This window comes from Xiphophorus maculatus, chromosome 10 (assembly GCF_002775205.1).
Source record: "Xiphophorus maculatus strain JP 163 A chromosome 10, X_maculatus-5.0-male, whole genome shotgun sequence".
In the NCBI taxonomy this organism is placed as follows: domain Eukaryota; kingdom Metazoa; phylum Chordata; class Actinopteri; order Cyprinodontiformes; family Poeciliidae; genus Xiphophorus; species Xiphophorus maculatus.
The window spans coordinates 19,790,053-19,815,784 of NC_036452.1; the positions used below are offsets into that span (position 1 = coordinate 19,790,053).

Here is a 25,732-nt window from a genome sequence, read left to right on the forward strand (position 1 = left end):
GGCAAATTACAGCACTCCATGCTCCTCCTAATGCTAGTCCACAAAATGATGACGGCAAAAGTTGGGAAAAAAACAACCGAGTCAGTTGTTTGTGCGACAATAATTAAATATGTTTTCTTAGAATGGTGTCTTCTGTTGAGTAGTCATCACACCCATCGATTTATACATAATCACAACATTTTGATCTTTCTGAATTTTGCAGCTAACAATTAACCAAAGTAGGAAGAAACCAAAACTACTAGTGTAACTAATTCAAACTAAAACTAAACTAAATTTAACTAATAATAAAAATTAGTAAGCACAATTAAAACGAACTGAATTAGACAGTCACAACGAGCTAAAACTAGACTATAATGAAAAACCCAAATCTATTACAAGCTTGCAACTCACTTTTGAGATTTAAAAAAAGAATAGATATTATTTCAGGAATCTACTCTTAGAAATAGTCAAAGCTAATTTTGAGACCTTTGAAGAAGCCCTGCTAGCTACATTGACCATATTCAATCTAGCTGGCAAAACATCTAGATTGCATTCACTTTTTCCACATTTTGTTAATGTTACAGCTTTATTTTAAGTTGTGTTAAATTCTTAGTCTCATTCCTGCGATTTCTACGTGCAAATACCTTATTATGACCCCATTAATAAAAATACAGAACTAAGAAATATGTGTTACGCATAAAAATGTCAAATAGGATGGGTCTAATCTGGTCCCGCTTGTTGTGGAACAAGACGTTCCTTTGTCCAACAAAAATATTCAGTGTAACCTGTTTTTTCAGTAGCAACGGCTTTAAATCCCTGACTTAAGATGTAGCAACATAACAAAGAGATGCTGTAGATTTGAAGTTTTGAAGTTAGGCTCCTGAGGAGTCATTATAGAGTTTCCTTTCTTACAAGTAGTAAAAAGATGTATCAATTTCATTGGAAGGCGTTGAAATTGTCAGATTGTTTGGAAGGCTAAAAGCTAAGCGGACTACTGTTTTCAACACCTCAAACTGAAACTTTTCAGATCTGTCTGATACAGTTCTATAATTATTGACTCTCAACACCTTCACAAGAAGTCATAGACTTTTTAAGGCCATTATGAATAGAATGAACGAACGTCGTCCAGCCAACTGGTGATAAATTTGCACTTACCTATGATAGATTCAGAAAGCTAGCTGACTAGCTAGCAAGGGTTATATCAGCGGCTAGTTAGCGGCAGCCTCAACCGTCTGGAGTCACAGAACGAAGTGAAGATGTCCGAGTGCGACTCAAAGTTTCGCCTGACAGAAAGAGAAAAAAAAATCAAAACATAGATTAAATAGTCCTGTAAAAACTAAATTCAAGACCTGTGATTAACATATTCAAGGCCAACCTGCTTTTTTTTTTAATTAATGTAATCAATTTTAAGCTTTTTATACTAAATACATGAATTTTAGCCTTTAACAATGTGAGGACATTCTTAAAGGCTCACATTTTTTAATATTATGGCATAAAACTACTACTGTTGTTATGATCATTTAATTATATTATAATTATGGAATGAGAGGGTTTTTAGCAGTCCTATTTGGATTTTCAAATAAAGAGTAAAAGTTGATTAATCTAAAACTAAGTTTTTGAGAATATTGGTTTAGTTCTAAGCTACAGTTCTGAATGGGAGACTTTATGGAAAACTGAATTAGCTTAGCTTTAGCTTCGCTCTGATGAGCAGATGACAAGTCAGAAGAAAGAGATCTGTTACGCATAAAACACAGATTTCTGTGTTTTGACTCTGTCAACGTAGGTCAAGAATTGCATTCCTTTCTACTTCAAAGCAAGAGTCTTGGATACAGGGTGCCAAGTTCTGAGAGCCATTATAAGACCGTTATCAGGACAAACACCATGTCGTCAGCGTTCCCTCTGGCAACTAATACCACGGCGTTTCAATATCACAAAGATCTTGAGCCAATCACTGCATATTGTTTCTTAAACTAAGGCAATGGATTTTCACCACCCCTAATTTTATTTTTCACGTCGTCACGGATCCGCAGTTTCCCAGCTGCCTGAATGAAACAGAAAAACGTTCGGGAGATTTTCTTCTTCTTCCTATTTGCCTCAGGCTCCTGGATGGAGTGAAAAAGATGAGCGCTTCTAATCAGGACACGCTTATTTCATGTTATTTTATTTTTTCCAGTGCATTGAATGTGTTTGAGATGTGCGGGCTCGGTGAACGTGGTGCCGACAAAGCCGATTAAAGCGTCACGACGAAAAGAACCAGAGTGTGTGAACCTGGTGGGGGGCGATGTCGATTCGCTTTTAAACAATCTGACAGACCCAAACCATAAGCAGGAGAGGAAAAATATATGCTGTTTTTTTCCCCTTTCTTTTCATGCCTGGGGATCATATAAGGGAATAGTGACAGACTAAATAGAGTATAACTAAACAGAGCGGTGCAAAAAAAATAAACAAAAAACAGAACAAACCACAAAAAATCCATTGTAACCGCCTGGAAACGACACAAAGAACTTTAAATTATCATTTTGTAGCGTGCTGTAGCAGCATTTTTTTTACCTCTCGGTTTATCTGTGTTGCTATAAACAGACATGTGCGGCGGTATTAGCAGGTTGCTTGACCCACAGCATCAAGGGCAGCGGTTAGCACGAGAGGTCTCGGAGGTCATGGCCTGCGGAGGGACGTGGCTAGCATGCACTCATGAGCCCGCAGCCTCCATCTGGCTAGCTTGCATAACTGCTAAGACTGTAAACTGGTTCTGTTAGGTAATGCAAGCTGACAAGCCCTCGTGTTACAAGGGCTGGCAGGAAAACGGCTTTGACCTTTATTGTCAATACAGAGGCATAGCTGGACGTGCGTTGTTAAAAAAAAAAGGGGGGGGGGATTCAGTGAGTGAGAGATGCGTGTGACTGATTGGACTTTATTAGGTTCAGGCAGTTTGGTCCTAAAGAGAATCAAAGTTTTAAGCAGGAGGAGGAAAGTGAGAGAATGGAACTTAGTAGCTTAAAAATGGTTCATTATTCATCCATTTATTAATGAAATGGCCTCCTTCTGTAATGCCACTACTGCTAAATATTGGCGTATCTACAATAAATCTAACGGCAAATGTAAACTGGTCACACTTGGTTGTTGTGTCAGCACCAGTGGCGGACATTTTTAAAATATATTTTAGGACAAAACGTTCCCAAATAAGTCTTAAATCTTTAAATGTTAGGTGTTACAAAGTGTTTGTCTAATATTCTGACATCTTGTGTTCATTTTCATTTCAAAGTACCATGATCTTTACTGAAAAGCAGATCTGGCTGCATGCAGTCGATACAGTTGGCAAAGTAACAGCAAGCATTTTCAGCGAAAGAGTGACATGCTTTCATTTCTACTGCTGAGAATGATCTGAAACATTTTTGTAGACCAACAAAATATAAAACAACTAAACTGAACTTCCTTTTAATAAGGCAATGGTAAAAAATAAATAAATCCTGATGTGGAATATTTAAAAAATATAATTCTGGCCCCTTTACCAGTTTAATTTAAGTATTGCATCTTTTGTTTGTGTTAAGTAGGTTCAAACAATGAAAAAAAAAAATCATGATACATTTATTTTTGGTTTTTTAAAAAAATAGAAACAACAAAAAAATGCATTTTTGTGGCTTGCAAGTATTTTGAACTTAGGAAATTTTAGAGGCAGCAAAAGACTTCCCACTGATGATCACCTGCCAGCAGGACAACACTAAGCATAAAACTAGTGCTAGAATGGCACAATCAAAGTCGAGAGCTAAACTCATCTGAATCTATGGCAAAATGCGAAGGCTCTCCATCCAGTCTGACTGATCTTGAATTATCTCGCAAAGAACAACAAGACAACATTTCCACATGTGCAAAAAATGGTGGCTACATAACTCAAAAGACTTGCTGTAATTGGATTTTGACTCTGGGGTGTTTTTGATTTTGCCAGAGCTAAAAATTCAACTCCAAGAGAAGCATCTGTGTCATCAGATAGAAAACCATATGGAAACATAATATTTCTACAACTTCCACTCCCATTCCGGTTGTAGAACACTAACTTGCTACGTGCTAAGTTCAAAAATTATACCAGAGCGCAGGAAAGAAATAAACACATTGGACGTGTTTAGCTGCAGAACTGACGGTCTACAAATTGCTAAGAGTCTTCTATGATCCAAAGCTGTTCAAATCACTCAGCGCAGCCTACAGCGTTAAAGATGAGCTGTACAGTTCATGGTGCAACCCGATCCCACAGTCTTCCAGTTGTCTGTTGGCTAACTTGGCATTGGGGTCAACTAAGGCTCATGTTCCAGAGGCTTTTGCAACTTTATAAGCTGAAATGCATAAACGCCGGACGCAAGTGTGCAGAAATTTGTTGTGAATCGTCAAAGTTAAGTCAGGATTACTGACATAACAGGATTACTGCGTAGTAAGCCACGTGGGAACAAACTGTCAGCTCTCTTTAAGTCCTGTTAGGTTTAGAAGCTCTTTTCTGTCCCGTCTGTCAACATTATCACTTTCAGAGACAGGGACTTCCTTCCTGCTGGACAAGCTTTTCTCTTATATGAAACAGCTTGACAAAAGTTACTATGGACATCGAAATCAAACCCAAGCACTGATTAATAACACTAAAGGAAACAGCTGTAGATGGGCAACTTAATGTCCGACCCCAGCAGCTTCTGTGGTCCACGAAGACAGATGTTAGGGTGAGATTAAAGCCTCACCCTGCTAAGCAGGAGCCCTGTGTCACTGAGGCCCTGAATAGAACAGTGCTGGACCAATCACAACCAGGGGAGGGGTGCCTTTGTCCTTCTAATAAAGTCACAAATAAACCAGGACAACTCCGGACCGAGGCTGCCATCTGGTGTTGAGAGAGAGAACTGCATGCTTCCTCAGTTCAGGAATGTACTGGGCTTCATTCAACAAGTTTGTGCTTAAAAAAAAGAAAATAGAAATTAGACTTCAATTTCACTTCACTTTGAAATAAAGGCATCTGCATCCTGGTTAATGCATGTGTAGTGTAAAAAAACTGAATGAACTACTCATATTTCACATTGAGTAATTAAAAAAATATATTTTTGTTGTATTTGTTTTTAAGGCTTTTCCAGCATTAGTGTCCTTTATTTTGACAGTAATCTGACAGGAAGGGGGGCTACGGGAAAGACATGCGGCAAAAGAACTGAGGACCAGAGGCAAACTTGGGACGACCGCCTGCCTACTCTATCCACTGCGCCACGCGATGCCTCACATTCTGTGGATTTACTGCCTTCCCCCCAATTTACCCGATTATCTGCCAACTCCTCGCACTATACTAGTGTTGTGCAAAAGTGTTTACAGCCTTAATCGTTTCCCATGTCTTGTCATGCTACTACAACAATCTTTAATAGGTTTTCTGGATATGTCGGCATCAGGGCTGCTGGCCCAAACCTCCATGGCAATATTTTAAAGATTGCAAAAGACTTCGCACTAAGCAAAATTTCATTTTGGGGCCCTCTATATCTGCTACTAATGTGGATTGCTGCAAATCAACAGACGATTAGATAATTCGCACAGCTGCTATAAACTCTGTGCGAGTTTATAGCACCTCTGAATAATGTTGTTTATGTTATATCCTACAGGCATATCATCTAGTGGAAAAGTTAAAAAAAACTAGTATGCTCTTGACTTAAGACGGAGTACATGAACGCATAATCATGACGTGCTTTGATTAAACTAATTTATCTTCGGTGTAATTCCAGTACCTAAAAATTAACTTTATACCAGGTGAGTCTCTCACCTGAGAATGCGAACCTGTACTGGGCTGATTCTGTGACTTCAAATAATTTTAACAATGCTCCCGTAGAAGATTCATAACTTATAAGTCTGAAACAGGAACAGGTCTGAAAACACAGAGAGAGATTCATTTGATGCATCAAAGAGTGATGACATCACTGCTGATGTCACTGTTACCAATGGAACTGAACATTCTAATGACGCGTTCACACCAAACACGTTTTGAGCGTCAGGCGAGTCGTTTACATTCAAAGTCTATGTGCAATGTTGGACGCGCTCGATGCGTCAAACGGTTCAAATGGCGCTTGAAACGAGCCGCATCGGCCCTCAACGCGCCTCCACATAGACTTTGAATGTAAACCAGATGCGCCTGACTCTCAAATCATGTTTGGTGTGAACGCACCATTATATGTCCAGTGTCATATTAGTTCCATCATATTAGGACCAAAGCCTGGTCCTAACATGATGGACTCATTGCTTTGAGTCAGGGGTAACATTTAGAGGTAAGATGTGAATTAAGTTTTAGTTAATGTCAAGGTTAGGGAAAACCGCAGCAACTAAAATGAAGGGAAATGAATGCAGAGTTCTAATATGGGTCAAAATAGTTTTGACAAACCTGTATAGCATTTTGTTTTCTAAATCATTCTATAAATAATGATGATATAATGTTAGGTTGTATTTCTGCCAATTGCATAGCTGCAGTACATTAGTAGTCTAATGTGTTGAATGTGCTTGGACACATTCAACGCATTAGAAACCAATCAGAACCAAATGTTTGTCTTTTGGTTCTGATTGGTTGTTTCTGGACAGCAGCAGAGTCAGAGGAATTTTCACAGATTCTTAGTTTTATATTTTACTGTCAGATACTTTTAACAAATATTCATCCATCCATCATCTAACACACTTATCCTTGCGCACACACATTCACACCTTAGGACAATTTAGAGAGACCAATTAATTTTTTAGAAATTCTACCTGCTGCAGTTTTTATATATAGGAAAGTTTTAATAATGTTTATTTTGGTGTTTTTAACTCTGAAATTGATCTTGTGTTTTGTCCATTGACTTTGGAGTTAGGAATATTATTTGCCTGTGTCTGTTTTGATTTCCTAAATTTGTGTAAAACATTGAATTTTCATAATGCCCAGTGTTGGCAAAACCTGGGTTTGGATAGTTATCTATGTTAGTACCACCTGGGTGTGGGTCGGCGTAAAGGCCGAGCTGGGCTTAGACTGGCCTTCAGGCCAACGCCAACACGAAGCCCCTCTATGCAACCAGTGGAGATTGGTTGCATGGACCTCCCTGGTTGATTGGAGGTCCATCGTTCCTCGGACCTCCCTGGTTGCCTGGAGGTCTGCCGTTCTTCGGACCTCCCTGGTTGATTGGAGGTCCATCTTCCCTCGGACCTCCCTGGGTGACTGGAAGTCCATCTTTCCTCGGACCTCCCTGCTTGATTGGAGGTCCATCTTTCCTCGGACCTCCCTGCTTGATTGGAGGTCCATCTTTCCTCGGACCTCCCTGCTTGATTGGAGGTCCATCTTTCCTCGGACCTCCCTGGGTGACTGGAGGTCCATCTTTCCTCTGACCTCCCTGCTTGATTGGAGGTTTGCCTTTCCTCAGACCTCCCTGGTTGAATGGAGGTCTGCCTTTCTTCGAACCTCCCTGGTTGATTGGAGGTCTGCCTTTCCTCGGACCTCCCTGGTTGATTGGAGGTCTGTATTTCCTTGGTCTCCTTTGTTTGCAGGGAGCCATCTTTTTGGAGGGGGACCTCTGGTTGGGTGGAGACTCTCGGATGGTTGTTTTCCAGAGCAAGTTTCAACTTTATCTTCAGGTCTGCAACCTGACCCTGCAATGATTTCACTGTTCCCTCCTGTTCTTTGATTTTCGAAGCTTGCTCAGTGTGACTTTTGAGCTGCTCCTCATATTTAAGTCTCACTCTGTATTCTTCAATCATTACTTCTATCAGACCTTTATTGCGAGATGCATATTTTTCTGCCTCCCTCTTGAAGTAATCCAGCTGTTGAAGAATACTCTTGTCTGTTGTAGTTTTGGAAGAGCAAGAAACCTTTGATTCACCTTCACGTTTCACTTGCAGATGACGTTCTCTTTCCAACATTTTTTGCAGCTTTTGAATCTCCTCCTGCTGTGATTTCACTTCAGCCTGACACACAATCCTTCGGTCTCTTTCCTCATGGAGTTCAAAAATCTTACTCTGCAGTTCTTCTTTAAGATCGTCTACCTGCTTTGTGAGATTAATGACGTGTTGGCTAGACTGTTCTACGTCTTCCACTAAGGGGGTGATCTGGAAGCCAGCAGAAGGAGTTGTTTTCTGCTCGACTTCCAATGATCTTGGACTCTCAAAGTCGCCGGAAGGACTTGGTTCACCCTGGATCTCCGATGATTCATCTTCCGGCTCGCTGTCGTCGTCAAAAACAAGGATTTCGTCGTAGTCGACTTGGATGTTTTGCGCCATCATTTCGATCCATGAAAGCTCAGCTGGAAAAGCTTCATGTTCACAAGTATTCTGTTGTTGATTCATATCTATATTCTGGTAAATTCTTGCTTCTCTGAAAGGCTCGTAGTATCTGGAATCGATATTCCGCTCGTTTCGATTAATTTCGAAAGTGCTCTGAAGAGTGATCTGTCGCGATAGAACTGTGGAACAGGTCTGAGAAAACGCTGTCTGTGAGCTACAGCCAAGAGAGAGATTCCTTTGTGATATCATAGAGTGATGACATCACTGCGGATGTCATTGTTACCAATGGAACTGAATATTCTAATGACGCATTCACATCAAACTCGTTTTGCACGTCAGGCGAGTCTGGTTTACATTCAAAGTCTATGTGGAGTGTTGGACGCCATGGACTCGCTTGATGTGCCAAACGCTCCAAACGCGCCACATCGGCCCTCAACGCGCCTCCACATAGACATTGAATGTAAACCAGATGCGCCTGACTCTCAAATCATGTTTGGTGTGAACGCACCATTATATGTCCAGTGTCATATTAGTTCCATCATATTAGGACCAAGGCCTGGTCCTAATATGATGGACTCATTGCTTTGAGTCAGAGGTAACGTTTAGAGGTAAGATGTGAATTAAGTTTTAATTAATGTTAAGGTTAGGCAAAACCGCAGCTACTAAGATGAAGGGAAATCAATGCAAAGTTCTAATATGGGTCAAAATAGTTTTGACAAACCTGTATAGCATTTGTTTTCTAAATCATTCTATAAATAATGATGACATAATGTTAGGTTGTATTTCTGCCAATTGCATAGCTGCAGTACATTAGTAGTCTAATGTGTTGAATGTGCTGAGACACATTCAACGCATTAGAAACCAATCAGAACCAAATGTTTGTCTTTTGGTTCTGATTGGTTGTTTCTGGACAGCAGCAGAGTCAGAGGAATTTTCACAGATTCTTAGTTTTATGTTTTACTGTCAGATACTTTTAACAAATATTCATCCATCCATCATCTAACACACTTATCCTTGCGCACACACATTCACACCTTAGGACAATTTAAAGAGACCAATTAATTTTTTAGAAATTCTACCTGCTGCAGTTTTTATATATAGGAAAGTTTTAATAATGTTTATTTTGGTGTTTTTTAACTCTGAAATTGATCTTGTGTTTTCTCCATTGACTTTGGAGTTAGGAATATTATTTGCCTGTGTCTGATTTGATTTCCTAAATTTGTGTAAAACATTGAATTTTCATAATGTCCAGTGTTGGCAAAACCTGGGTTTGGATAGTTATCTATGTTAGTACCACCTGGGTGTGGGTCGGCGTAAAGGCCGAGCTGGGCTTAGACTGGCCTTCAGGCCAACGCCAACACGAAGCCCCTCTATGCAACCAGTGGAGGTTGGTCGCATGGACCTCCCTGGTTGATTGGAGGTCCATCGTTCCTCGGACCTCCCTGGTTGACTGGAGGTCCATCGTTCCTCGGACCTCCCTGGTTGACTGGAGGTCCATCGTTCCTCGGGCCTCCCTGGTTGATTGGAGGTCCATCGTTCCTCGGACCTCCCTGGTTGACTGGAGGTCCATCGTTCCTCGGACCTCCCTGGTTGACTGGAGGTCCATCTTTCCTCGGACCTCCCTGGTTGACTGGAGGTCCATCTTTCCTCCGACCTCCCTGGGTGATTGGAGGTCCATCTGTCATCGGACCTCCCTGGGTGATTGGAGGTCCATCTTTCCTCGGACCTCCTTGGGTGATTGGAGGTCCATCGTTCCTCGGACCTCCGTGCTTGATTGGAGGTCCATCTTTCCTCGGACCTCCCTGGTTGACTGGAGGTCCATCTTTCCTCTGACCTCCCTGCTTGATTGGAGGTCTGCCTTTCCTCGGACCTCCCTGGTTGAATTGAGGTCTGCCTTTCCTCGGACCTCCTTGGGTGATTGGAGGTCTGCCTTTCCTCGGACCTCCCTGGGTGATTGGAGGTCTGCCTTTCCTCGGACCTCCCTGGGTGATTGGAGGTCTGCCTTTCCTCGGACCTCCCTGGGTGATTGGAGGTCTGCCTTTCCTCGGACCTCCCTGGGTGATTGGAGGTCTGCCTTTCCTCGGACCTCCCTGGTTGAATTGAGGTCTGCCTTTCCTCGGACCTCCCTGGTTGAATTGAGGTCTGCCTTTCCTCGGACCTCCCTGGGTGATTGGAGGTCTGCCTTTCCTCAGACCTCCCTGATTGACTGGAGGTCTGTATTTCCTTGGTCTCCTTTGTTTGCAGGGAGCCATCTTTTTGGAGGGGGACCTCTGGTTGGGTGGAGACTCTCGGATGGTTGTTTCCCAGAGCAAGTTTCAACTTTATCTTCAGGTCTGCAACCTGACCCTGCAATGATTTCACTGTTCCCTCCTGTTCTTTGATTTTCGAAGCTTGCTCAGTGTGACTTTTGAGCTGCTCCTCATATTTAAGTCTCACTCTGTATTCTTCAATCATTACTTCTATCAGACCTTTATTGCGAGATGCATATTTTTCTGCCTCCCTCTTGAAGTAATCCAGCTGTTGAAGAATACTCTTGTCTGTTGTAGTTTTGGAAGAGCAAGAAACCTTTGATTCACCTTCACGTTTCACTTGCAGATGACGTTCTTTTTCCAACATTTTTTGCAGCTTTTGAATCTCCTCCTGCTGTGATTTCACTTCAGCCTGACATGCAATCCTTCTGTCTCTTTCCTGATCGAGTTCAAAAATCTTATTCTGCAGTTCTTCTTTAAGATCATCTACCTGCTTTGTGAGATTGATGACGTGTTGGCTAGACTGTTCTACGTCTTCCACTAAGGGGGTGATCTGGAAGCCAGCAGAAGGAGTTGTTTTCTGCTCGACTTCCAATGATCTTGGACTCTCAAAGTCGCCGGAAGGACTTGGTTCCCCCTGGATCTCCGATAATTCATCTTCCGGCTCGCTGTCGTCTTCAAAAACAAGGATTTCGTCGTAGTCGACTTGGATGTTTTGCGCCATCATTTCGATCCATGAAAGCTCAGCTGGAAAAGCTTCATGTTCACAAGTATTCTGTTGTTGATTCATATCTATATTCTGGTAAATCCTTGCTTCTCTGAAAGGCTCGTAGTATCTGGAATCGATATTCCGCTCGTTTTGATTAATTTCAAAAGTGCTCTGAAGAGTGATCTGTCGCGATAGAACTGTGGAACAGGTCTGAGAAAACACTGTCTGTGAGCTACAGTCAAGAGAGAGATTCCTTTGTGATATCATAGAGTTATGACATCACTGCTGATGTCATTGATAGCGTTGGAACTGAACCTGCTATTGTAGCCTGACGTAAAAAAAAACCAGTTTGCTAGACAATGTCAAACATTGAGAAGTTAAAACTTTTGTTATCAAACATTAAGAAGCCAAAACAAAACCACCTCATAAATATACAGGGCCAAACTCGAGAATGAACTCAAACCCAGTTTCACACAAATACAAGGACGCTAGCATAAATGTTTGGCTGTCGACACATTTATGCTACAAAGTAGCTATCACGCTAATTTTCTTTTAGCTAATTTTCTTGTCTCTTCTACAAAGAGACATGCAAACATACCTTTATCTTGGCTTTTTTTCTATTCCTCTTTTCCTCTCTCTCTGAAGAATAAGTTGTTTTTTGCTACTTTGTTTGCTTGCTTATCTTCCACCGGTGCTTTGGAGGTTTGAATACACATTGAACGGCAGCTCAAATCAACGGTGAAACATTACCTACCGCGGCCACCAGGGGGAACCCAAGAGCACGTTATTTTTCTTTTAGCCCTTGTAGATTGATTTCTACATGATTAAAGATATATTAGTGTAAAATAAAAGCGCAGTGTTGTAATTAAATTACTAAATATAAATAAATAAAATCTCTTCCACATGGGGCAAAATCAGCTTCGGGGCCCGGGGCTTAAGTTTGCCAGCCCATACATGGCATGCGCATTAACACACACACACAAAAAAAACACTTGACAAAAAAATGACAAGATGCAAACCAAAGATGTTGCCCACAAAAGTTGCTTTAATTAATTGTTAAAAATAGGTAACGCTAGAGATGCTGCAAGGGCTTAAAATGATGCATTTACTGCAGATTCGGAAAAAACTGCGCTCCTGTCAGAGTTACCTACAGTGATGACAAATATATGGGAGGAATCTGCGAAAGGAGGCGACTGACCCGTCGTTGAGTAGAAGTTCAAATTTACAGGACAACTGATTGCAAAAGAACAGAGCAGGTGTGTGCAGTTTTCAGACCCCTAATTTACCTCCATGTCTCTCCTCAGAGACATGGTGCATAGCTGAAGAAATCCTCAGGTTACAACTCAATAAAATCCAAACCATCTTTTAAGTTTCATACATATATAATCATATATATTCAATGTACAAAGATACATTCTCAATCGCAAAGGTTCATCAAAAATAAATACTGAAATGGCGAAATTGAAATATTTATGTATAGATATATATAAATCTTCTCTCGTGGAGAGAAGACGCAAATACACACAGTTGCATAAAGAAATACACAACAAAAAAACAAAAAGCATGAGTGCAGTGTTCACAGAGGACAGAAGGAGGCTGAAATTCACCGAATAAAACCTTTTAGCCACACTCAAAGAAGAAATAAAAATCTGATAAAAACAAAAAAAAAAGACATTTGAATTAATTAACAGGTTTGGTTGAAAGCAAGCAGATCAGCGCTGGTTAGAGTTCGGTTCCTCATCTGGGAACAGAACGAGCATCCAGGGGCGCATCCACTTTCACGACTCGCACGCCTCGAAAATATTTCCATTTACAAATAGGAAAAGTTAAAAAATATATTTATATATCTCTATCTGAATATATCAGCACACTTGGATTTCTGTTAGAAAACCCCCCCAAAACCTGGCTTCCTGTTCCAAACATGCTGCTGTGAAAGCTTGGGGAGACTTTATTACAGCGTGACGTCGTAGCTAGCTAGCAGTCTTTGGTAGCGAACAAAATTCTTTAGAGAAAAATAGAAGAACTCTGTCACAGACTGTTCAAACTCTGATGTCTAAGGCAACTCTTAAAGGTGTGTGCTGGGAGCAGAAAACAGACAAAGTGATGCGACACGTTCAACACAAGTCAGATCTATGAAATAAAGGAAAAGCATCACATGTTGTCATGGCGGTAAAGCTGTGGTATTCAGAAAGATTGGAGACAACAGCATGGGTTTGTGATTAGACCAGAGAACATGATGTCAGTATGTCATCTGCAAACAATGACACCTTCTTATTACCTCTAGTGTTATTGTGTGTCTTCCCAACTTCAGTAGAGCGGCCAATCCTCAGCGGAAAGCCTGGAAAATATATATAAGTGGTATAAATACAGTGTCAATGCTAATGGTATGACTCCATGTAGAACTGAAGCTGAGAACCAACTCGACAGTCCTAGGCAGAAATGGAGCCTAAGCTCAAATTTATGTTTAAGTTTTTTTGTACTTTTATCTGAAAAATGGGGAATGTCACTCATTGAGACCTACAGTGAAAATAAAATCTTTGGCCTGTTGGAGGCACTTTAGGGAAAGTTTAATGTCATTTTCAAGGACTATACACACCTGACAATTCTCCTAACGCGCTTCCTATAAAACAGCTAAACCTAGTATGCTCTTAGCCATCGTGATAAAATACGTGTATGTTCACCACTAGGATCCCCAGGGTTTGGAAACTACTACAAAATAAACCGGTTAAAATGTGTTGGTTCTTTTATGAGGACATCTGTTTGGATCCAGATGTATAATTTTCCGGACAGAATCTGATAGTGACTCACCCGCTCCCACTTGTAATACCGACAGAATACATCATGTCATTTTATTAAATCCACACAGCAACAACCCACATCTGTATTGTGGGCAAAAGAAAAGCAACTGAGAGTAGCGTTTTATGCTTCATAAACACTGTTGTGTGTGTTTTTTTTGTTAAATGAATAGGGACCTGTGGTGATATTTGAGGAACAAACCGGGCCATTTGAAATACACGATGAAAAACATTCCCGTTAAGCCTCTGCACATGGGATGAATATGAGTATTAGAGCCAAACACAATTGAAATACAAGCCACCTATTGGCTTTCAAAGAAGCTCTCCACGTAAAAAAACAGAACCGAAATTTGATAGAGAAAAACGATCCCGCCATGATTGACTCCCACGTCGCTCGCTACGTCTTACATTCGTCAGAGGACAAACAGGAAGCTGTTTTCCTCCCTCTGACCAGCTGACGGAACATCAGCAGCGCCCCGGGTCAGCGCAGGTGAAGGGATTCAACCGGAAAGCCGGCAAACATCCGCCTTACCGCAAATAAAATTTAAGTCCGCGAGGCGATAAGATGTAATGCTTGAAATTCATGACATAGAAGAAAAAAAAGGACAAAGCAGTTCCATGCGTTCAAGGTTAACAGAAAAAAAATGCTCGCAGAGCAGTTTTTGCTTGTTTTGCTTCCATTGTTCGAGACCGAGGGAGCAAAATAAAGAAATAAGTGCTGATTAATCTTGTGCTTTCTCCTCTGTTTCTGTGGTCTTAAAATAAATTTTAAAAAAGGGGGCAAATCAGGGTTTCAGTGATGCTGAGTTCAGTCTTCGCCGACCATGACCTGCCAGACGATGAGGTGGCTGCGCTCGGCTTTCGCGAGGAAGGGCTGCAGTTTTAAGGCGGGGTCGTCTAGCTCGTCTGCCTCCCCGTCCTCATCGCCTGCGGAGAGACGGGAACGTGTTCACCCCCGGTGTCGCTGACTGCACCTCTTGTTTCCGCTGCGGCACAGAGACTCACCCATTCTGAAGTCGATGTAGCCTTCTCCTCCACTCATCACCAACATGGACCTGCTTCCTTCCTGAGCGGAGACATCGGCGGACTTGTCTCCCGCTGACTCTCCTCCGCTGGATGCCGACGGATCTGCGTGACCTGGCAGCAAAACAAACAAACAAAAGTAAATAAAAACCTTCAATAGCTGCGTTTCTTTTACAAAAGTGTGCAAAACGTTGTCAATATTCCCCTTATATAAAAAAATTAATAAATTGTAACCCCGGTGTTTTCTTTAAATAAGTTATTATTGCAATTTCATCGTTTGGTCAACTCAATAACATTTAGTCTCTGGTATCGTGAGTCTGTTTTCTTAGGATGAGTTTCTTTAATCGTTAGCTGACGTAGTAAAAGTTAAAAATAAGAACCCAATGGGATTCCAAGATTTTGTTAGATTTGATTAGATCATTATTTTGAATAAATGAAATAATGGGAAAATATTTGTTTCAACTCACAAATCAAGGCAGTGACTGTCAGCTGCTTCAAACCTCCATAAAAGACTAAAAGCGTTGCAGCTACAGATTGTCCCTGCATCGTCATGGGGATAGCAAACAATAAAACTGGGCATCCAAAAAAAAAAAAAAAAAGTCCTATTTATGTCCAAGATTCACTGTTTTCTCTCAAACGTTTTCTTTATTTCTTGACATGATCTTGAGATAAAAATCGTAAGAAAGTCTTAATCACAGCGGGTACGCTCGTTTCCAGGATCCGTAGGACCGCCTGCAAACCGGAACTCCTGCTGAATTACCTGGAACTGCGGCGAAGAACTGGACCGCGTTCCTGTGACCATGGAAACTGAGCTGAGCGTGAGCCATGGAGCAGTAGGGAACGACGGTCCCGGCCGTCACCTTGTCCCCGCTGTCGTCTCCGTAGACGCGAACCACGCCTCCAGGATTGTTACCTGATGACTTGGCTACATTGTTGGCTGCTAACAGAACAGCAAAAATGTAGAGGAGACGTAGAAATCACAAAGCTTCAAAGATGACCTACTATACTTTCTTGAAAAGGTTAGGATATGCTTATGGCCAATACAAAACACGTTCATCGGATTCTTTTTCACACCATCATTCTCAGATAATGAGATTTTAGTCAGTTCTGCCTAATTTGAGCTTCTTTCCGAATGAGTTGTTTTAGGGCCTCTTGTCACTTTAAATAGTTGGGGTTGGTAGGTGAGGGGCAGTGCTTGCTGATTTGTGACGTTACATTCAAAAGATTCTTGAGGTTCGTTTTCCAGACACCAAAAAACTTTAACTTATTGTCAGAAACTGGCTGGGTAGTGGTGTTTTCTTTTCTTTTCTTTAAGTGATTCAGCTGTTTTTAGAAGCAGTAGAAACTCAAATGGAAGTACACAAAGGTGCAAAATGTGAATTTTGCATAATAGGTCCCTTTTAAGAGGATGTTCATGGTTAACTTTAAACACTAAATGTCTTCAGCAGAGCTTCCAACTGCATTTAGATTAACGGATCATAACCAAAAGCAGTGAGTCGGTGGACTCAAGAACATAAAAGGCACAATTCAAGGTTTCAGCTTGTATTCCCTTAACAGCTGTTAAGTTGAAGGCTTTAGTTCATGAACTTACTCTCCGTAACGGGAACAGAGATGATGACTCCATTTCCAGTCCCAATCCACAAGCGGCTACATGAAACCATTAAAGCCGTGATCCTCACAAACGAGAAGCCCAGCTTGCCCGTACCTGCGGGACAGTAAGACACTCGCTCTGTTTTACCCTGAAACCCAACTCCAGTTTGTACAGCCGACTGCGACCTCGTTCTGACCGAGCATCTTGCTGACGTAGGGTTCGATGTCGATGTCCTGCAGGTGCTGGTGTGTGCGTGCGTGGAACAGTCTGAGAGTGGAGTCCAGCTTGATGGACACCCAGATCCCGTCCCCGTGCCAGGCCAGCTGACGGACCTGGCTGTCCTTACGAGGGTGGGCGTCGAAGGTTTTCTGCGAGAAAAACGGAAACGTGAGCCAACGCGCTGATCTTACAGGCCGTTTGGGATCGGATCGCCGAGCTGGCTAAACGTTTTCCTTCACCTCAACCTTCATGGCTCTGGGATGCACCACATGGATCTTGTTCCGGTAGCCGCACCACACACGGTCATGCACCACGGTCATGCAGCGGATGGAGTGGTGCTGCTTCCCCAGGTCCAGCAGATGGTAGTTGGTCAGGTCCCACTGTCCATCTGGCGACGGAAAGTCAAAACGCTTCCTCAAAAACGGACACTGTCTGCGTTTCCAATGCAAATGTGCGCAAAACTTTGTCGATGTTCAGCTAATGTAAAAAAAAAACTACCACAATTTTCCAATTGCAGTGCTTCCATTAAATAAGAACGCTATTAAAATCACATAAGAAAAAGCTTGTTCACGCGATAAGTCATTAAAAAAACATGCCTCGCCATCATCCTACTTCCTACCTACTTCCTGTCGACGCTACGGTTGAAAAATCTCATCCTAGCGCCAAATCTTTTTTAATCGAAAAACAAGTTTTTTCAAAATTGCCGTGTTTCCATTAAGGGAATTCGGTTTTGAAATGTCAAATTGCGCAATTACATGGTCAATGTTCAACACTAAGGAGTATTGGTCTCACCCGTTCCTCTGTGGAAAATGGCTAACGTGCTATCCGACAGGCTAACCAGGACCCGTCCCTTCACGTGTCTGAGGAGGACATGACATTAAATCAACACAATAGGAGGAAAAAAAAAAACCTACAAGAGCTGCTTGTTTTTAATAAACTTACACTATGCCGATCACGGGCTTCTTCAGCTTTATAGAGTGGAGACACTTCTTCCAGTGAGCAACAGACGAGTGGACGTACACGCTAGGACCAACGGTGAAATTCGTTAGCAAAACCGTATTTCACTCAAATACGTTCTCAGGTGGAGAGCGGTAAGTGAAACACAAACTTACCATCCATTCTGGGCCCCCAGCCACATGGTGGGCAGAACGCTGCTCATTTTCTGAGCTTCTTCTATCATCAGGTCCTGCTCCTCTGCGTCGGGGTTTGAACTCACTCCGTCTTTCAGCAGATCGCTCTCTCTGCTCACCAGAGACAACCAGAAACACAAAGGACCACAGTTAACAACAGAGGACATGCAATGTGTCCACATTGGAGTAGCATGATTTGACTATCGTTACCCGCTTCAAGGTATACGAAGGTTTTAAAAGGTTTTTAAAGATTCAAAATCACTAAAATGTTATATCATACTATGGAGATTTCCCGCAGTGCAGAGTGTTGGAATCAAGGCAGCAAACCAGAAAAAGGCAAATAAATTTTCACAGTTTTTTCCTGAACAAAACAAGTAAGTTGAGAAAAGCTGTTGGATGCAGATAATGTTTGTCAAGTTACAATTAATTAATTCGTGTCAATGTATTTTGTTAAGCTTGTTAACAAGAATAAGCTGCTAATTTTGTTACGATCGATGTCCAGAGGTGAGTAATACCGGTTACTGACTCTTTCTTTTTCTTTTGGGGGGAAAAAAAGTTACTTATATGACATTTTATTGCACTGTTCATTTTACTTTTGCTTGAAAAACCTTATGAACTATTGCTACTCTCACCTGAATGAATTGATTTTGCATGTAAATAAATGGACTTCAGAGATCGGGAACATTAGATTCTTAGATTTATGCGAGTTAATGGAAATCTGAGCGCAGCCAGTATTTTCTGCATGTCGCCGTTTACCTCTGAGAATAGTTAGCTGGCGTCTCCCTGGTCTGCTGCGCTCCCAGTGGATCTGTGAAGACGTGTTCGGTGTAGATGCCTCTCAGGCTCTCGCTGTGGTCAACAGGCCCTGCGCTGGTCTCCATGGCCTCCATGGCCTCTTCTGCTGGTCTGGAGTCTGTGGTGAGAGTCGGTGGGTCTGATGGGCTGTGCGAAGACGATATGTGATCCTGACTGCTCCGGCTGGTTTCTTGCGCTTTACCTGAACTGTCTGCTGTCTGAGGAACAGCCGTCGCTCCCTCGCCGTCACAGCCCACCACTGTGATGCCTCCGAGGATGCTGTCGCCGCCCTCTGAGCCGCCGTTGGCCGTCGACAAGCCGCCGTCTCCCACTGGGCCTGCGTCAGTGCCTGAGGACACTTCCTCTCCGGCTAGATAGTCGGTCTCTCTTGCACCTTGACGGTAAGAGGAAGTAGTAGTTCGATCAAAGTGAGCTCCACTCCATTGAAAGGAAGTCTCGGACGCACTGTTGTTTTTTTTCTTTTCTTCTTTTTTCTCTTAAATCACTGACCGGGTACACTAGAGATGCAGAAGACGTGCGAGTTGCAAACGAAGAAGCTCTCCAGGATGTTCCCGGGCTGGTTGGCGTCGACGACGACGACGTTCGAATTGGACTGGGTGCTGGTGGAGATCCACACCAGAGAGGAAAACTCGTCCTGGTGCCGCAACTCTTTCTGCTGCTCCTGCAAAGAAAACACAGAGAAAAACAAAATACACAGTAAAAACACTAAATCTTTCCAAATATCTACAAACTTCCTAGTTACTTAGAGCAAACATCTTGGTACACTTGAAATAAGACAAAACTAACTTACAATAAACTTTTTGTCCAGTACTAATGGCAGAAAAATGTCTTGTTATAAGTGAAAATCTGCCAGTGGAACAAGTACTTTTTCATCAAAATTAAGAAACTATTGACTTAAAACAAGCTCTCATGTCTGGCTGAAAAGTCACTTGTAAGTCACTTTTATCTTATTTTAAGGGTACCATGACATTTCAACCAGAAACCATACCGAAAAGGGGAAGATTTTGTGTTGTTGCAGTGTAAACTCATGCTGAATTTGAACTTTTTTCATACCATTCTCCTACGCATCCTTGTATTGTTTGTTACTTTTAAACCGGGGAAGTGGCGCACCTTCAGTTCCTGATCCAGTTCATCGATGCTGCTCTGCGAGCCTCTCTTCTTTCTGGGACTTTCCGCGCCGGACACGTCGCTGTAAAACACGCTGGCTCCCACGATTGAGCCTCCGTCTCTGGTTTTCCCTCCAGACAGGTTGACACCTGCAGCACACCACAGCTGGAGTACGGACACGGAGAGGTCAAACACAACAAACAGTCCATTAATAATGTTGCATCCGTACCACGCGTCTTTCTTAAAAGTAAAAGAGAGAGAGAAAAAGAGTGCAACAAACACTATCCGCATTATTTTAGCAACGGACTACTAAAAATGCCAGATCAATGTACATATTTAAGAGAATATGTGCATATATAGTTCTTAATAATGGAGAAATATTAAATAAAATAATGTGAATCCATACAAGTTGTTTTTGAGTTCATGTTGTTTTTGTTTTGTTTTTTTATAGATCCCCATTTTTTTACATTTTGGGATAAAAGGGGCAAATATAAAATGTTTTTTTTTCTGCCGTTTTTCATTGTATGGATTTGTATATTTTTTCTACTGTATACGATTGTTTTGTTTTTAATGAGATTAGTACATTTTCCAACTAACTAATTAATCAATTATTCTGACAATAAATTGGATTTTAAAAAAATGGCACATTTTACAGATTTTTCATTTACTCAATTAAGCCTTTTTAATGCAATATTAGATGCAAATAAATATTTATATTCCTTTTATAAATATGAAAATAAACATTTCATTGCAGCATTCATTCAGTAAATATGAACCGGGTGAAGCTAAAACTGCCACTTGAGGTGTTTTGGTTAAAATATATTTACAGACAGATTTTTTTTTTTTTTAAATCTTAAATGCAAAATGCATTTATGTTTTGTACAGTTTCATCTTAATTAATGCTCTGAAATGACGGGGGATTATTTTCCAGCCTTTTCTGAGTCGGTATATTCCAGTTAACGATTAATCTGTCCCTAAACTGCTTGACAATTATTTCCAAAATCGATTAATCACAATTAATCCGATTAATCGTTTCAGCTCTTCTATCCATGGGGTAAGAAATGAAGCTCTGAATGCTTGTGGACAGCACTGTAAGCAGCAGCAGACACCTTCATAGTGGGATCTTTCTCATCCAGCGGCCTGAGGAAGACGGGAACAGGCAGATTCTTCATCTTGCCGTCTGCCTGACCTCCATTAGCCTGAAAGGTCAAACAAACAAGCTTGCGTTCAGGATGAATAAAATCACCTAACGGTTCAGTGAGAATCCAGAACGGATGCGTCTGAAATGTTTTAGTAGCCGTCTGATTACTTTGTATTTCTTGGGCAGGCTCCAGCCGTAGGCCTGCACTCTGCCGTCCTCCTTCTGGACGTGAGCTTTGACCTGTTTGTACTGAGCTCTCTTCTGCTCTCGCCGTGACACCGAACTCTCAGGTGGCGGACTGTAAGGGCAGAACAACAGCGCACTCACAACTCGGCTTTTCCACAGAAGACCAAAGAGAGTTTAATCTAATGTAAAGAAAAAAATTATATGCTTCTAGAAAAACTATGATCCCCGGTGTAAATATTGTTGGTTCTCCTTTAATGAAGTTCTACATTTTGGCCTGAGTTTGTGAAGCTTAAAACCTCAACATGTATACTAGGAAAGATAAACACTTTTTTTGGTTCTGCTTCGGTATTTTCTTTTGGAGTAGCGGCCAAAAGAGTTGTTTTTCCAGCCACGTTTCAGATTATTTTCAAAAAAAACCTAAATGTCCAAATATACGCTTTTGTTTCTGTATGTAGCCTTCCAAAAAAAATCTGAAAATGTTTCAGCAAATATCCTAGTATTTCCAAAAGCAGGCTTACTACACCTACTGGATACATGTGGTTTTTATTTACAATTTGGATATAAAAACATGCAAAATTAAAGTGTAGGGGTGTAATGGAGATCATATTTAAATCAAATCTTATGGAAAAAATGTCACGTTTTCCCCCCAAAAAAGAAATGTTTTACTACTTTTGGGTTTTTTTCATTTAGAAGCACCACAAAAAAAAAAAAAAACAACAAAAGACAAAGGTATCAAAAGTTCTCCACGCCAAAGCAATGCAAAAACAACAACGAAGCTCAGGAGTTTTACTGATTAAATTGTAAATTCCCTAGGCTACAAGGCTATCATTAAAAAAATGTAAAAAAAAATATAGAAATATATGTAATACCTTCCTAAAACATTTAAACAAAAAACATTTTTAAGAAAAATGGGTAGGCTATGAGAAATTCTCGAGTGTCTTACATTAGAAAGTGTTTCGTTCGCTCTCAGGTCCAGAACAGGCTCGTTATCAAGACCCAGTATCTTTGAAACATCTCAAAGAAAAACCATGGAAAAACTAAAGAATTAAATAAACAAATACAGATGCTCTGCTTGAAACCCCACGTAATTCTCCAAATTGTGTTTTTTTTTGTGTGTTTATTTAAACTTGCTGCGGCTAACCTAACCCTGTGGCCTGCAAAAACACAAAATTGTCTAATTTCTAGTGCAGACATCTTAGTGCACTTGAATTAAGACAACATCTTGTTTTAAGTCAATAATTCCTTAATATTGATTAAAAGGTACTAGCTATGACGTCATTTCACTTATAAGTAGTACTTTTTCATCAATATTAAGGAATTATTGACTTAAACAAGCTCCTGTTTCTTGCTGAAAAGTTATTTGTGGTTTTGAATTATTTCAAGTGCACCAAGATATTCGCACTAGAAACTAGAGAAAAAAAAACAACTTAGTAAGGTTTTGCGTTTTTGCGTTGTGAAGACGACCTCTCTGTGTTCTTGTACCGACTTACTCCTCATTGAGGAAGTCAAACGCTTTGCTCTTGTCGCTGGGCAGCTGCTGCAGGGCGCTGCTCTTCTTCTTGACGGACGGCTGAATCTGCGAGGTGGGCGCGTTGTACTTGACGTTGACCGGCGCCTCCCCCGCCGGCTTCTTCCCCGCTCCGCCCGACGAGCTAAACAGACGGCTGAAACTGGAGGTGTAAGGGCGGGGAAGTGGGGAAGGGAGAAAAGGAAAGAGAGAGAGAGAGAGGAGGAGGAGGGGAGGAAGCACACAGAGACAAACGTATAGCAGGGTGGACACAAGCAGTAGCTCCAGCAGTAAGAGGGGGTTTAACACGTAAGGGGGAAAACAGAAGTCCTTCTCCATGCCGGTGCACCATGCTAGCTTTCATCCAGGCAAAAAATTTTAAAAACACAGCCTAAATGTCTCCTCACTTTATAAATCTCTCTTGCAGGTAGAGACGCCCGTCCTTCCAGAGAGCTAGAGTGCAGGGATTGCGGGTTGTTAAAGAGCAAACACTAGGAAGTTAGTAAACGACACAGCAGAACACGTCTGTCCAGAAAACACCCCCGTTTTAGAGATGCACCCAGAAATCGGCTCAATCTGACACGAGCAGGTTGGAAACTCAAAAATCTGATCAGCACCGTACTAAGCACAACACTCTTCGGTGTGGATGGCGTTACTACAGGAAGAGGACTAAGTTAACCACATGAGGTATCTTTAGGTTGGTTCCAGAGATTACTTACACTTATTTAGCAACCCAGAACAGGGATTCGAACAAACTTAGAACCCAGAAAAAACTACCTTGGCAATACTTTTTAGACCCCTACTCTCCCAATCCAGAAAAGGAATTAGACCAGAGGATACTTACTTATACTTATCTACCAACCCTGAATAGGAGTATATAGTTTATTTACTTTGGATCAACATTATTAGCCTTTTCTTCTTTTGCTCTTTCTTTTGGTTTGTTATTTTGTTTGTATTTCCTTTTGATTCCTGTAAAGCACTTTGTATCGCCTTGTTGCTGAAAATGTGCTATATAAATAAAATTACCTTTAACTTTAAATGAATTTAGAAAAAGAATTAAGAACCTATTTCCCACAGCACGACAAAACATGTCTGCGGGTAATTCAGGCTGCGAGAAGGCGAGAGAGAGCAAAGCTTTAGCAGATAACAGGAAGAATGAGCAGAGTGCAGCCAATTTGTTGGGTTCCATCCTTTTTGAGATTTCAAATCACCATCTGTCACATACTGGATTCTCTAGACCACAGGTGTCAAACTCAAGGCCCGCGGGCCAAATCCAGCCCACCATAATTATCTCTGTGGCCCTCTACAACAGAGGACCACATGGATTAAACTTTATGAGAGAAAAAGTTACATTTTTATCTCATCAGTGAAATCAAATTAGTTTTCATTTGTAAAGGAGCAAATTACGTCACTGTGAAAATATGTTCAAAGTTGTTACATTTTAAGAAGTACTAACTGAATAAAGAGAAATTTTTAAGTTTGTTAACGGGTCGTTTTATCGATACATTCTGCCACAACCGGTCCTTTGAGGAACATTCATGATTCTGATCTGGCCTGATTGAAAATGAGCTTCACACCCCCGCTCTAGAGAACGCACACAGAAACTGCCACTTTAATTATCCTAATTTTCCTAATCAGTAAAAGATGGTAATCTAGTTTAAAATTCGTATTTGTTTTAAAATAATGAAATCACCATTCAATTGTGATTCATCGTTACGAATCAATTACTGAAATAATCCTCAAATAATTTAGTGAACAACTAATCGTTAACTGGAGTATGCAGACTCAAAGAAAGCCATTTGCTGAGAGAACAAGACATTAAGAGCTGCAATTAAGTCAAAATTGTACAAAAATATATTTAAATTTGATTCAAGATTTAAAAAAAAAAACAACCTGTCTATAAACATGTGCTAACCAATGGAGATGCATCCTTTAATACAAGCGACAACTAAAGAAATGCTATTAATGCATTTTATGTAATAAAATGTAAATTTTCTTATTTTAAAAAGGAACTGAACTATTTTTAATTGCATCTTTTAGTATATTTCTAACATTGAATCAAAAGGGCTTGAATAAAAATCTGCAGAATGTGCCAATTTGTTTTAATCAATCAATCAATCAGCCAATTTTTTTATTCTATTAATCATCAAAATACTCAGTACCTAAGTTAGTTGGATTCCTGGAATAAATCGTACTGATTTTCAGTGAATTTGGACCAAATTCTGATCGGTGCATCTCTGCTCAGCTCCCATTGGCTCTACACCGAATATGTCAAGCATTCAGCATTTTCTATGAGCTAAACCTGGTTTACCGCCAAGCTTTTTGCAGCAAGAAACACAAAAAGAACTGTCAAGTCTACGCCTGTGAACAAATTGCTACTATATTCCCACTAAATTTGAACAACCCTCGTCCCAACACACCTCCTGCACAGAGACATCACAACATCAGGCAGAATATAAAGGGACACACAGGAACAGGGTGGAGACGGTACATTTGTCAGATGTTGCCCCAAAAAAGCGTCCATCATCAAACCAAACCAAACTGTTTCCTTAGAAAACTTAGCAAAGGAGAGCATTGCCAAAAATCTGAGGGTTGGCATCGAGCACAACACTTCCTGGTTTGCTCTCCTCTGTTAAGAGTTTGTTATTAGAACGTGAATATCACAAGCCACCAGAGATTTACCTACATCCTGGAGGAAACACCCAGAGAAAATGCAAAAGAAGGGTCAAAATGACATACGGATCACATAGTAGGCAACGTTTCAGGTGAATAAAAAGAGAGGCTTACAACTGCCAGAGGCTGGATTTCTTCTTCTCTGGAAGAGCGGGATTCTCCTTTGAAGCGCTGAAAGGAAAAGAAAATAAGTAAATAAACGTCTGAAGCTGTTTCTATTATAAAGACAGCACCTGAATTTCTACTTAAAGTCTCTACTGCACTACAGGGAACCTCCTTCGTTTTCTCTCTGCACAGTGCCTTGGAAAAGGGTTTCAGCGGTTCAACATTTCCTCATGCTAAAACCATCAAATTTAGTGTATTTTATTT

The 25,732-nt window shown here is 41.1% G+C and overlaps 1 protein-coding gene across 7 annotated transcripts in view; it reads right to left on the minus strand.

Annotated features, from left to right (window-relative positions):
• Positions 1-12,198: 12,198 nt before the first annotated feature.
• Positions 12,199-25,732, minus strand: part of LOC102231881 (C-Jun-amino-terminal kinase-interacting protein 4-like) — a 43,078-nt gene continuing 29,544 nt past the window's right edge. For 3 of the 7 annotated variants that reach the window (XM_023340712.1, XM_023340710.1, XM_023340713.1), the window contains 17 exons: positions 25,478-25,534; positions 22,674-22,853; positions 21,166-21,295; positions 20,966-21,055; positions 19,860-20,021; positions 19,239-19,410; positions 18,931-19,122; positions 18,690-18,846; positions 17,916-18,044; positions 17,746-17,826; positions 17,596-17,663; positions 17,043-17,191; positions 16,781-16,952; positions 16,585-16,698; positions 15,754-15,933; positions 14,976-15,107; positions 12,199-14,897 (listed from right to left, as the gene is read on the minus strand). In XM_023340712.1, the coding sequence (XP_023196480.1) occupies positions 14,779-14,897; positions 14,976-15,107; positions 15,754-15,933; positions 16,585-16,698; positions 16,781-16,952; positions 17,043-17,191; positions 17,596-17,663; positions 17,746-17,826; positions 17,916-18,044; positions 18,690-18,846; positions 18,931-19,122; positions 19,239-19,410; positions 19,860-20,021; positions 20,966-21,055; positions 21,166-21,295; positions 22,674-22,853; positions 25,478-25,534 (2,284 nt within the window). In that variant the 3' untranslated portion in view covers positions 12,199-14,778. Of the gene's footprint in view, positions 14,898-14,975; positions 15,108-15,753; positions 15,934-16,584; positions 16,699-16,780; positions 16,953-17,042; positions 17,192-17,595; positions 17,664-17,745; positions 17,827-17,915; positions 18,045-18,689; positions 18,847-18,930; positions 19,123-19,238; positions 19,411-19,859; positions 20,022-20,965; positions 21,056-21,165; positions 21,296-22,673; positions 22,856-25,375; positions 25,380-25,477; positions 25,535-25,732 lie in introns of all 7 variants that reach the window. The other 4 variants (XM_023340711.1, XM_023340708.1, XM_023340709.1 and 1 more) reach the window with 4 other exon arrangements.